General features: G+C 60.4%; 1 protein-coding gene across 2 annotated transcripts; it reads right to left on the bottom strand.

Moving 5' to 3' along the window:
* Positions 1-1,881: 1,881 nt before the first annotated feature.
* Positions 1,882-10,385, bottom strand: IRAK1 (interleukin 1 receptor associated kinase 1). Of its 2 annotated transcripts, XM_060292746.1 has the most exons (14): positions 10,250-10,385; positions 9,999-10,166; positions 9,726-9,857; positions 9,503-9,606; positions 9,166-9,351; positions 8,951-9,015; positions 8,632-8,746; positions 7,835-7,953; positions 7,151-7,358; positions 6,765-6,830; positions 5,389-5,625; positions 4,438-4,873; positions 3,799-3,942; positions 1,882-3,410 (listed from the first exon to the last, which is right to left on the bottom strand). In XM_060292746.1, exons 1-14 carry the CDS (start codon positions 10,383-10,385, stop codon positions 3,349-3,351), a joined length of 2,178 nt encoding a protein of 725 aa, XP_060148729.1. In that variant the 3' UTR covers positions 1,882-3,348. The 2 variants fall into 2 exon arrangements, with proteins under 2 accessions (XP_060148729.1, XP_060148727.1); XM_060292744.1 differs by having other exon boundaries at positions 8,951-9,351.
* Positions 10,386-11,614: the final 1,229 nt, after the last annotated feature.

The raw sequence follows: 11,614 nt of genomic DNA, 5'->3' as shown, positions 1-11,614 counted from the left end.
CAGGCGTCAAAAGAAAGAACATTATCAGAGATAAACAGGGGCATTAAATGATAATAAAAGGGCCAATTTATCAAGAACACAACAATCCGACGGAACTGAAAGGAGAAAGGCAAATTCAGTTACAGCTGGAGACTGCAGTCCCCTTCTCTCAGTCCGCCAGACACTTGAACACTATCAACCGCCTTGACCTAACTGACATTTACAGAACGCTCCACCCAACTGCGGAATATATACTCTTTTCAAATACACATGGAACATTCACCGAGCTAAACCATAGGTTAAGCCACAAAACGAGTCTCGATAATCGTAAAAGAAATGCAGCTATACGGAGTAAATTTTCTGACCACAACAGAATTAAAAACACATAACGAAAAGATATCTGCAAAATTCTCAAATATTTGGAAATTAAATACACTTCTAAGTAAGATATTGGTTAAATAAATAATCACAAGGAAAATTAGAAAACATTATGAACTGAATGATAATGAAAACAGAACTTATCCAAATGAGTAGAACGCAGCTAAAGGTGTTCTCAAAGGGAATTTATAGCTTTAAATGCTTATGTTAGAAAAAGCGAGGTTTAAAATCAGTGATTTAAGGTTATGGTTTAAGAAGCTGAAAAAAGATGAGCAAAATAAGATTTATTACTCCAAAACAAGTAAAAGAAAGGAAACGATAGAGTGGAAAATCAATAAAACAGAAAATGGGCAAACAATGGAGAAAAACCAGTGAAACCAAACTTGCTTCTTTGAAATGATCAATACAATTGATAAGCCTCTATTGAAGCTGATCAAAAAGAAGGAAAGACAAAAATTACCAATATTGGGGATGAAAGAGGGGCTATTGCTATAGATCCTACAGACATACAAGGGTAAGGGGGGATTATTAAGTTTATACCAACTGAGATGAAATGGGCAAATTCCTTGAAAGACACAAGTTATGAAAACTGACCCACGAAGAAACAAAACCTGAAGGGCTTCATATCTAATGAAAGAAATTGAACTTATAATGAAAAACCTTCCCACAAAGAAAACTCCAGGTGCAGATGACTTCACTGGCGAATCCATCAAACATTTAAAGAAGTAACACTGGGGACTTCCCTGGTGGCGCGGTGGCTAAGACTGAACTCCTAATGCAGGGCGCCCGGATTCGATCTCTGGTCAGGGAACTAGATCCCACATGCATTCCACAACTAAGGAGCCTGCCTGCGGCAACTAAGACTTGGAGCAACCAAATAAATAAATATTGAAAAAAAAAAAAGAAGTAACACGAAGGATACACAAGCCCTTTAAGAACGCAGGAGGAGAAGGAGACACTTTCCAACTTATTTTATGAGGCCCTGACACCAAAACCAGATAAAGATATTACCAGACAACTACAGATCAATACCCCTCATGAACACAGATGCAAAAATTCTCAAGAGATATTAGCAAATGGAATTCAGCAATATATAAAAGGATAACACATCATGACCGAGTGCTGTTTTTATCTAAGGAATACAAAGTTGGTTTAATATTGGAAAATCAATTTATGGGGTTTACATTGACAAAGTACATCTATGACAATCCTATAGGTAGCATCATACTTAATGGTGAAAAGCCAACACTTTGCCCCCTAACGTTGACAACAAGGCAAGGATGTCCACTTGCACCTCTCTATTCAACGTTTAACCAGAGGCCCTAGCAAGTGTTAACAAGGCAAGAAAAATAAATGAGGGAATTCCCTGGCAGCCCAGTGGTTAGGACTCCGCGCTTCCACTGCCATGGGCCCAGGTTCGATCCCTGGTCAGGGAACCACGATCCCGCAAGCTGCGCGGTGCAGCCACATTAATTAATTAACTAATTAATTAGAAAAGAAAAAGAACTGAAAGGCACACAGACGGAAAGGAAGGGGTGAGACTGTCTTTATTTGCAGATGAAATGATTGTGTGCATAAACTGTCCCAAGGTATCCACCAAAAAACTAGAGCTAAGGTGTGAGTGAGAGCCAAGGCCACAGAATGCAAAGCCAATATACAAAACTCAGTTGTGTTTCTATACACTGTCAATGATCAACTAGAAAACGAAATAAAAATACCATTTACAATAGCGTCAAAATCCATAAACCAGGGAAAACTTAACAACCTGTGAAAGTACTGCTGGGTAGTAGTGTTGTGGATCTGCCGCCAGCATGGTGGCTTGATGGGAATGGAAACAAGAACCTCCAGAGGACCTGCGGGTGGGAGGCTAGGGTCTGGGTTTGGACAGTCAAGAACACCGAGATGAGAAGCACTGGAAAAGCTCAAGGCTTTCAGTGCCACAAAGCCTACAAGTACAGCCAGCGATCAAAGTGTACGTATTTATTACTCCAGGACGACTTGGACTTCACCAGTGCCTAGCTTCGCGGGGCATGTAGTGTGACTCGTGATCGCAGACACAAGATCGTCCGCAGCCTGTGCTACAGCCCTGGGCTACCCTCAGAGACACTCAGTTGCACCAACGCCGACTTGCTTCCACAAACGTGAGTCCCATTTTCATTTTCCTTCCTCTCTGTCTTGCTGCCAACTTCCTGCTGTCTTGGGGCTTCTCACTGTCTGGGTAACACAAGGTTTGGGCCTAGCCAAACCTGGGGTAGTGGCCCCTCTGTCACGAGCAGTGCCCGGGCCTGAGGCTGAGCCTGTGGCCTCTGGAGCCCGACCTGGCTCGGTGGCCTGTTAGGCTGGCTCCCGGCTCCCTGGGGAAGCCTGCGGACGCTGGCCTGCCGGGAGGCGCTGCTGCACTCACTGGGGCCTCTCCGAACTCCCGCTTCTAGCTAGTGGACTGAACCACGGGACGGCCACAGCTCACTTTCCCCTTCCCAATTACAAGCAGCTGGGAGGGCCCCTGGCCTCATCGGTTCCCGTCATCAGAGTGGCTGCTTTTCCCCAGGGCTTCAGCAAGGTCGGAAAAGAAGGGCTAAGGGCTGCTGCTGTAGGCCTGGGCTGCAGAAGCCCCGCCCAGCTCTCGGGGAGCTGGCGCCCCGCTAGTCCCACTGGACCACTCACCTCTCCTCCTTGGCCTGTGTGGCCAGCAGCCTTCAGACCTGCCCTCCTCCCCGCCACCGGCCCCTCCAACGACATCGGCTTTCCTCTCCCGCGAATGCTGGCCTCAAGGCAGGCTGTTGAGATGTCCTGCCCTACTGACAGCCAGCCGCAGCCGGCCTGGGGGGCCCTGAGCCCTGCCCGTGCCCACGCCCCAAGAGCAGCAGGGCCACCACCTGCCCTCCTCCGTGAGGACGGAGCCCCCAAGGCTGCCGAGGGTTCGCGAGCTGTGAGAACTTCCAACCGTGAGAACTTCGACTTCTGGGTTTAGGGATCTGACCAGGCGGCAGTTCAGCTCTGAAACTCATCACTCTCTTCGGGCCCCTGCCTGTTCCCGTGCTCCAGGCCCAAGTCTGCAGAGGGGGGAAGAAATGCCAGTCGGTTAGCAAACAGGGGGAGGCACTCGAGGGCTGGGCTGCGCTTCCCCCTTGCTCCCGGGGCGCTCTCTGGAATGGAACGTAGCTGTGGGGGCTGCCTGTGTTCTGGGAGCACGGGGGCTGCTGCCACCCCCAGGCTAAGGGAAGGTGCGTGTCGTCAGGAGGAGGAGAGCGAGCCGGGACAGGGCTGTACCCAGAATACACGATGTCCCAAAGGAGGCGTGGGGGCCGGCCGGGCTCCCGGCCGCCGTTCGAGGGGGTGACGGGCTCGGGGAGCGGGGGCCCTATCTGGGCCCCAGCAGAACGAAGGCTCCGAGTGGCCCAGAGGCCAGCCGCCCGGCCGCAGAGCACAGTCCTGGGGTACCTGGGAGGGAGCTAGATGACAGCAGCTGCAGGCTGTCTAGGACCCCATCCTCGTACAAGGCCAGCTTCTGCAGCATCTTCTGTCGCGCCGGGTTGATGACAATCTGGGGGGGTAGCGGCGACGTGGAGCCGCCCAGGAGCGGTCCTGGGGTGGAGAGAGGGCCCACTGAGCCACAGGGGCCGATGGCCCTGGAACGCCCTGCTGACACTTCTGGCCCCATGAGCCTTCCCGGTCCCCAGCCCAGCTCCCTGCCCTTCGGAAGGACAGAGGCCCTCAGCGCTCTGAGAGCGGGGCCTGGAAGGGGCCGTGCTAGGGCCCTGGCTAGCTGCTGGGCCTGGAGCCCGGTCCTGGACTGGGCCTTCCTTGCCCCCAGCTTTTGGGGAGCAAGGTCCTGGCCTCTCCTCAGCCAGCTGAGGCCGCGGTCTGGGGAGATGAGACGGCACGGGACCGTCCTCTGTGGGCCTTTCCAAGGCCGGGTGGGGGGCCTCCCCGAGACAGTGGCCTGGAACTTGCTAAGGACACAGGGAGCTTAACGGTAGGCCCCAGTTCTCTCCTCCCAGAAGGCCGGGGGTGGGGAAGATGGGGACTGCCACCAAAGGAGGCCGCTGGTCCCTCTTCTGGGCACGTGTCCCCAGGTACCTTCCACAGCTGTGGGCTGGAGCCCCGGGCTGCTCCCCCAGCTCGACTGTCTGGTGGCATCCCCTTGAGTACAGCCAGCCTGTCCGAGGGGTGCTGGCGCCCACACGGCGGCCCCTGGGCCAGGGCTGCCTGGCCGGGCTGGGCCCGGGGGGCAGCTCGGGGTCAGGTGCCAGGAATGCAGGGCAGCAGATAGGCCGGACATGCTCTCGTCGCTCTCCACGGGCTGGTTGGCGCCTTTCTGCAGCCGCTCTGGAGCCTGGGCCAGGGCTCCCGAGGGCGCCGCCAGGGGCTGCCATGGGCTGGCACCGCTCAGGGTACTGCCAGTGGTGGACACGTAGGAGTTCTCCTGAGGGGAAGGGGGGCTGCGGCTGGTGGCCTCTGGCTCCAGAGACGGCCCTGCCACTGCCGCCTGCAGCGTCTCCAGCTTCTGGTAGGCCTGCGAGGAGGGAGAGGGGCTCTCAGGGCGAGTGGTCCTCACAGAAGGTGGTCAAACTGCACAGCGGCTCCGGGTCAGGGATGAAGAAGAGAGTTGTAGCCAGCAAAGCTAAGGACTTAGAATGGCTTCTCTCTGTCTTCTAGGAAGCGAACCTCGCTGCCCTGGTGCCCTCGAATGGGGCTTCTTCCTCTTCTCAGAGACAGAGAGGTGGGTGATGGGGAGGGGACTCAAAAAGTTAGGTGCAGTGGCACAGCACAGCCAGAAGGGGGCGCAGTAAAAAGCCTCTCGCCTCCCTCTGTGTACCAGGCGGGGTTCAGTGGAGCTCCGGCCACTCCTAGCAGAAGCACAGGCAGGCAAGGCACATTTGGAGACTTCCTCCAGAAAGAGGTCTGCGAGGGGCTGTGTCTGGCTCCCTACACGGCAGTGCCAGGAATGTGGCATTTCCAGCAGGCCACGGTCTCCCACGGGTGGCTGGCATCTCAGCTGCTTCCCTTCCCCCTGCCTCACAGGCCTACCTGGGTCATGGCGGGTCTCCTCTTGGCCCGGCGGTGCAGGCAGCAGCAAGCCAGCTGGCCCAGGGCCAGGCCCAGCTCTGGTGGGCACGGCCCAGGCCTGGGGTCCAGGTGCTTCTTGGAGATCTGGGTGGCGATCGGGGCGGCCCAGGCATCTGCAGCCAGACCTGCTTGGAGTGTGGTCTGGGTGCTTTTCAGGGCCAAACCAGCCTCCTCGGCTTCCTCTTCAACCAGGTCTTTCTGCGGGACACGTAACGTGAGTGTGGTCACCGGGGGCCGTGCCTTCTGCTGCGACCCCCAGACCCTCGTCGCTGGTGGCCCAGGCCCCAGGGATCCAGCTACACACACAGCACCCGGGCCCGCTTTCACAGAGTTGACTTCCTGGGAGGGGAGAGACGCCGACATGCCTCTTAACCAATGGAAACTGCGGTAGGGAGGCCCACGGGGCTTTCAACTGGGGCCCAAGCAAGTGACACTTCAGCGGGGATCTAAAGGGATGAACTAGCCGGGGAGGGCGGAGCCGAGAGGGGTGGGAACAGGACCAGAGGCCACCTTGAGTTCTGAGAGGGGAGGGACTGGCAGGAAAGACTGGGGTTGGGTGGGGGGTTGGCCTTTCAGGCAGAGGGAAAGGCTCTTACAAAGGCCCTGGGGCAGGCATCGGGGAGTCGGCCCGAGTCTGGGGGGCAGGTGAGGGGGCTTCCACAGCCTCCTCACGGTTACGGAAACTCGCTTTGGCTGTGGCACAGAGAACCAGCGGTCAGGCCCGAGGGGTGTGGTGCGCTGCTCCGGGCGGGCGGAGCGGCCCACGTGGAGGAGGTCTCCTGTTTGGCTGCCCGGCTCTGGCACAGACCCACCAAGACCCGGCAACGGACAGAAATAGCCCCAAGCCCGGGGCGGAAGGCCAGGAAACACAGCAGCTTGTAAAGCGTGAAGCACACGCGCCAACCGAGCAGACGGGCCTGGCGAGGAGCTGGGCTCCTGGCTCCAGGTCAGGCCCCGGGCAGCTTGGACCCGCTCCACAGCACTCGGGAGGGCTTCTCAGAGGCGGCCGCATTCTCTGCCACAGCCTCTCCCGTCCCCACGCGCCCACCCGGTTCTGTTTTCCACTGTGGCTGGCACCCTCCTCGCCCGCCCCCAGCCCAGGCGGGGTCTGGAAGGGCCCACGGCATCCAAGAGGACAGACAGGTTTCTCCTCGGCAAGGTAAATGAAGCCGTCTGGGGCCCTGCCTATTTTCAACGATGAGTCAGCAACGGCAGAGGCTGGCTCCCGTGGGGCACTGCGTTCCAGATCATTCCGCCCTCCAGGTCTACGCCTGTCTGTAGCCCAGAGCAGCACCTCCCGGCCCACCTTCCTCCCTGCCCTGCCTCAGGAGGCTCACCAGATACTTGGTCTGGGCACCGTGCATCCTCACAGCCCGCTGGCCGGTCAGGGTCTCCAGCACCACCTGGAGAGAGGACAGGCTGGAGGGCGAGGCAGGCAGGCCCACTGCGGGGGGGAGCGGTGCACAGTGGATGGGGACGCCCAGCTGGGCGTGGACCGGGGCTGACAGGGGCACATCCCTCAGACAGGCACACGAGGACCGACTCTCAGCAAGGACAGAGCCGCAGCCGTGGGACTAAAGCTCTGGCGGTTTGGAGGGCCCACTTGAAACAAAAGAATTCAAAACTACAAACGTGAAACGAGGTGCGGGACCGAGGAAGTGGCCTGCGCCGGGGAGGGCAGGGCCCTGGAGCTGAAGCTTCATCACAGGGCCCAGTGGCTCACCACGCCGAAACTGAAGGTGTCGGTCTCCACAGCCAGCCTCCCCGTCTTGATGTACTCCTCGGGCAGGTACGCCAGGGTGCCACGCACAGTCCGAGTCTGGGCCACAGTGCTGCTCCGGCTGGGGTTGGCGCCTGCAAACCGGCTGAGACGGGCCAGGCCAAAGTCTCCCAGTTTGGGCATCAGTCTCTCATCCAGAAGGACGTTGGAACTTGGGGAGGGAAGAGAGTGGTGTGGGCCCAGCCTTGGCCCTGGCCCACTCCGTGACCCCCCCCCCCACCTGCCTGGTCCTGACAAAATCAGACTGCAGACAGTGGCCGGTGCGCCTGAGCGTTCCAGCCACCTGGGGCTCCGAGCACGTGGCCCCCAGAGCACCCTCACACGGTTCAGCCCCCGTTCATCGGTGGGGCCCGTCGTTGGCCTCTGCTTCCACACCTGTCCCACACCGGGTACTCAGTGACCCAGAGCCCCCAGCCCTGACATCCCCAACCTGAGTCTCGAGCGGGAGAGGGTAGGCCCACTCTCATGGGGGGCGCTCAGGGCAAGGCTTCTTGGGCCCAGTGGGCCGTGGCGAGCAGGCACCACGGCTCCCTGCCGGCGGAAGGTTTGGGAGCGTGACCCCTTGCCGTAGACTATGTTCCTGCCGCTCTGAGAGGCCCCAGGGGCCTGGCTGTGTCCCCTCCTCACCTCTTGACATCTCCGTGGATGAGGCTGGGGCTGTCTTGATGTAAAAACTGAATTGCCCGGGCCGTGCCCAGAAGGATGTCCAGTCGCTGAGGCCAGGAGAGAGGAGGCCAGGTCTGGGTCTGGAAGGGCAGAAGGAGCAAAGGGGCAGAGGGGAGGCTGCGGGCCACTGTTCTTTGACCCCCATCCTTCCCTCCACCTGTCACCAAGGGGTCTGGACGAGCAGTTGACTCTCTGGGCCTCAGTTTCCCCTTCTGGAAAACGAGGAGCAAAGTCTCCATGAGCTACTTCAGAAGAGGGTGGCGACTAAGCTCCTGCGATGCTCTCTCTGCACAGCGCACGGGGCTGGGATCATGCCCTGGGGACCCCCCACAGGCTCTGGCAGTCCTGGCTCTGGGGTGATCAGGATGTCGTCGGAGGCTCTTTCCCCGCCTCCCCGCACACAGCACGCTTATCCTGAGCCCTTCAGCGTGAGGTTAGAGGTGCTCCTGCCCTGTATTCGGTTAGCCCTTGCGTCTTGTGGGTGCCTCCCTAGATGGGGCCCCGGTGCTGTCTATCGCCTCCTTCCCTCAGGGCAATGCTGACGCGACCCTTCCGCTACCCTGCTTGCAAAGGGGAGAAGCCCAAGTCAAGCTACTCCGAGTCCAGAACCCCCTTTCAGAGGCACCACGAGCCAGGCTTCTGGGCATGCGGGAGCAGCAGGGAGGGGCCCCGCTCGCAGAGGCCGAGAGCCCAGGCCCCGTGTCCCGCTCTGCCCGGGTGCCAAGTGTGATGCAACGTGCCAGCCTAGGTACGGCTACCTGGACATGGAGGCGGTCTTCCAGGGAGCCGTTGGGCAGGAAGCCATAGACAAGGCAGTAGAAGCCACTCTGAGCACAGTAGCCAGCAAAGTCCACGATGTTCGGGTGACGAAACCTGCTTGGAAAAGTGGGGTCTGAGCACTTTGGCCCCCAGCATCCACCACGCCTTCCATCTGACCATCGTGGGGACAGTCCCTGCCGTTTCCTCAGCTAGCCTGAGCCTGGCAGGCTTTGGGAGACCAAGGGAGCCAGGTGCGTGACACACGGTCCTGGCGGGCCTCTCCCGCTGCCCGCACCAGGAGGGACACCACAGGCTCACCGTGACAGCTGCTCCACTTCGGTCCGAAAGCTCTGCTTCACCGTGGTCCACTCCAGGTCTGCCTCCTGTTTTGGGCCCAGAACAAGCAAGGGGCGGGGGCCTTGGACTGGGAAATCAGAGGGCTGAAGGAGCCGTGTGGGGTAGTGGGGGGAGGACCAGAAAAGTGAGGGTCGGCTAACAGCCTTCCAGAGCCTTTGCCTGGACGCTACACACACCTCCTTTAGCCTCTTCACAGCATATACCGTGTTCCTCATCACAGCCCGGTACACACACCCAAAGCCGCCCTCCCCGATCTTCAGCTCCTCTGAGAAGTCGTGGGTGCCCTGGCAAATCTCATGGAGGGGCCAGCAGAAAGAGGAGTGGGCCCCCTGCAGGATGGACGCTGGGCTCTCTGGGCTCCGCTGTGGGAAGAAACCCCAGATCAGGCGAGGTCCCGCCTCCTCCCCTCTGCCTAGCCCACCCCTGCTGGTCTGGCTGGGGCTCCCCAGGGTACCAAAGGCTGCCTTCTCATCGCTTGTCTCAAACCTCTGGGTGGAGGCAGGACCCACCTACCTTGATACAGGAAGGGGCTGCCGATGGCAGTGGTGGCTGGAGGGCAGCAGGGCTTGGGACAGGGCCGAGCTCAGGGTCAGAATGAGTCTGGGAGCCTGGAAGAGCTTCATAAAGACACCAGTGAGAGGCAGACAGAGACCAGTGGCCGGATCTACAGCCGTGGCCAGTGTCAAGGGGCTCCTTTCCTCCGGTTCATCAGGCCAACCCCCGGGAGCAGCCTTACCTGGGGAGAGGAGGGTGGAGGCCGACGAGTGCAACTTCTGGGGGCTGGGGGCCGCGGCCTCAGAAGGTGCAGAGATGCTGTTAGGCCTCGGGGCGGTGGCGCTGGGGGGCAGAAGCGGGGCGGGAGGGTGCCCTGGGAAGCAGAGGAAGGAAAGGGCTGTTAGGCCCAGGCGAAGGGGGGGGGGGAGGAGCTCCAGGGGAGGCCCTGGGCGGCCCCTCTCCCGAGGTCCTGGGGGTTCTGGGGGTCCCAGGGGCTCCGGGGCCGCGCGCTCACATGCCGTGATGATGTCCCGCGCGCGGAGCAGCTGCAGGTGCGTGAGGATGCGCACGAGGTCGGCCACGCGGGCGTTGCGGTTGATCCAGGGCCACAGGACGCTGGCCGTGCGCTGCCCGGAGCGCTCGCATAGCCGCAGCTCGGTCTGGTCGCGTACGATCAGGGCGGCTGCGGGGCGGGGGTGCGTCAGGCCGGGGCGTCCGGCCTCCGCGCGCCCCCCGCCCCGCCCCCGCCGGCCCGCCACCACCCACCGAACTGGCACCAGTCGGCGGGCTCCAGGGCGTCCATCACTTTGTAGAAGCGGCACATGACCCAGGGCGGCACCTCGTACAGGAAGTGCTGGGCGCCGGGGACCGCGGGGTCTCCCGGGCCCGGCCCCCCGGCCATGGCCGCCGCCGCCGCCGCCGCCGCCGCCGCCGGGCCGGGGCCTGTCGGGGCCGCGGCGGGCGCGAGCCTCGGCCGGCCGAGTCCGCGGACACTGACTCACTTCCCCTTTAAGCCGGCCTCGTGCGTCGCCCGGCGGGGCGGAAGGGGCGGTGCCCGGGCCCTCCGCCAGGTCGCCCGCCGCCGCCGCCGTCACGAGCCCCGGCCACACGGGGGCGCCGCGCGCGGTCACTCCCAGCGGAGGCAGCGCCCCTGGGCCCGGCGAGGAGGGCGGGGCGGGGCGGGGCGGGGCGGGCTGCCGGGAGGAGGAGCCGTCTGAGCAGGGCCCCGAGGGCTGGAGGAGAGCGGTTCTCGGCCCGGGGACGACGGGCACAGCGCAGGCGTTCCAGAAAGGCTAGAAGCGGGCCTTGTGAGAGACGCTGGGAGGTCCTCTTCGGAAGTTGCGGTTTCATGCGGGAGGCTGTGGAGAGTGGTCAAGAGATCCAGGTGGGACAGGGTCAGATGGTGTCACACGAAGGCTCCCCGGCTGACCTCCCCTCAGCTGGCCGTGAGGCTGGGTGCAGGAAGAACGGTCTGGAAGCTCAGAGCATCTCCACCCACCTCCTGGGCCCTGGATCCCATCTTTTCCGCTCCTTCAGGAACCTGCTCCAGCGATTGTTAGGTCTTTGCAGTACCTGCCATCTTTCCTTCTTCGCTGGCTCCTTCCCACTAGCACATAAAACGTGTTTACATGTCTTAGAAACAGGCTTTCAGCTCTGGCTGTCCCTCCTCTCCTGTCACACGTGAGGACGGCAGGCTCCGGCTGCTCCCACTCTCTTTTCTGAAGCAGGCACCAAGCTCCGTTCCCGGCCTGACGTCTCCCCACCTTCGTCCCACCAGGCTCTGCAGCCGCTGACGTCTCTGGACTCTCTGTTCCCTACCCTGCTGCTGCAGCCACCATTTTCCTGTCACCCCCCTGAACTTCTCTGGAGTCCGTCTCTTCCCCGCAGGCCCACTGCCCCCTACTACCTCCTGCCTAGATGAACCTAGATCAACTGGCTTCCCAGAGGCTTCCCTGCCTCATCTCTGCCTGAGGGGCCTTCCTTAGGGACAAATCACTCCACACCGACTTCCTGCTTAAGACCGTCCCTCGGTTCCCGAAGCCCTCCGATGGGATCCCGGCTTTTCCGCACGGCCTCCACCGTTGTCACGATGTGGCCCCTTCCTGCCCACCTCTGTCTGGCTCTTTGCAC

Source organism: Globicephala melas, chromosome X, assembly GCF_963455315.2.
Source record: "Globicephala melas chromosome X, mGloMel1.2, whole genome shotgun sequence".
Classification (NCBI taxonomy): domain Eukaryota; kingdom Metazoa; phylum Chordata; class Mammalia; order Artiodactyla; family Delphinidae; genus Globicephala; species Globicephala melas.
The sequence above is the reverse complement of the archived record's forward strand: the minus strand, read 5'-3'. Positions and strand labels throughout refer to the sequence as shown.

Bases quoted from the DNA above. Each gene is read 5' to 3' on its own strand.
- IRAK1 (XM_060292744.1), bottom strand. From the start codon at position 10,385: ATGGCCGGGGGGCCGGGCCCGGGAGACCCCGCGGTCCCCGGCGCCCAG. The intron at 8,747-8,950 runs GTGAGCCTGTGG...TTTTCCAAGCAG, and splicing joins GAAGTGGAGCAGCTGTCACG to GTTTCGTCACCCGAACATCG. The intron at 4,874-5,388 runs GTAGGCCTGTGA...CCCTCCTCGCAG, and splicing joins GGAGACCCGCCATGACCCAG to GCCTACCAGAAGCTGGAGAC.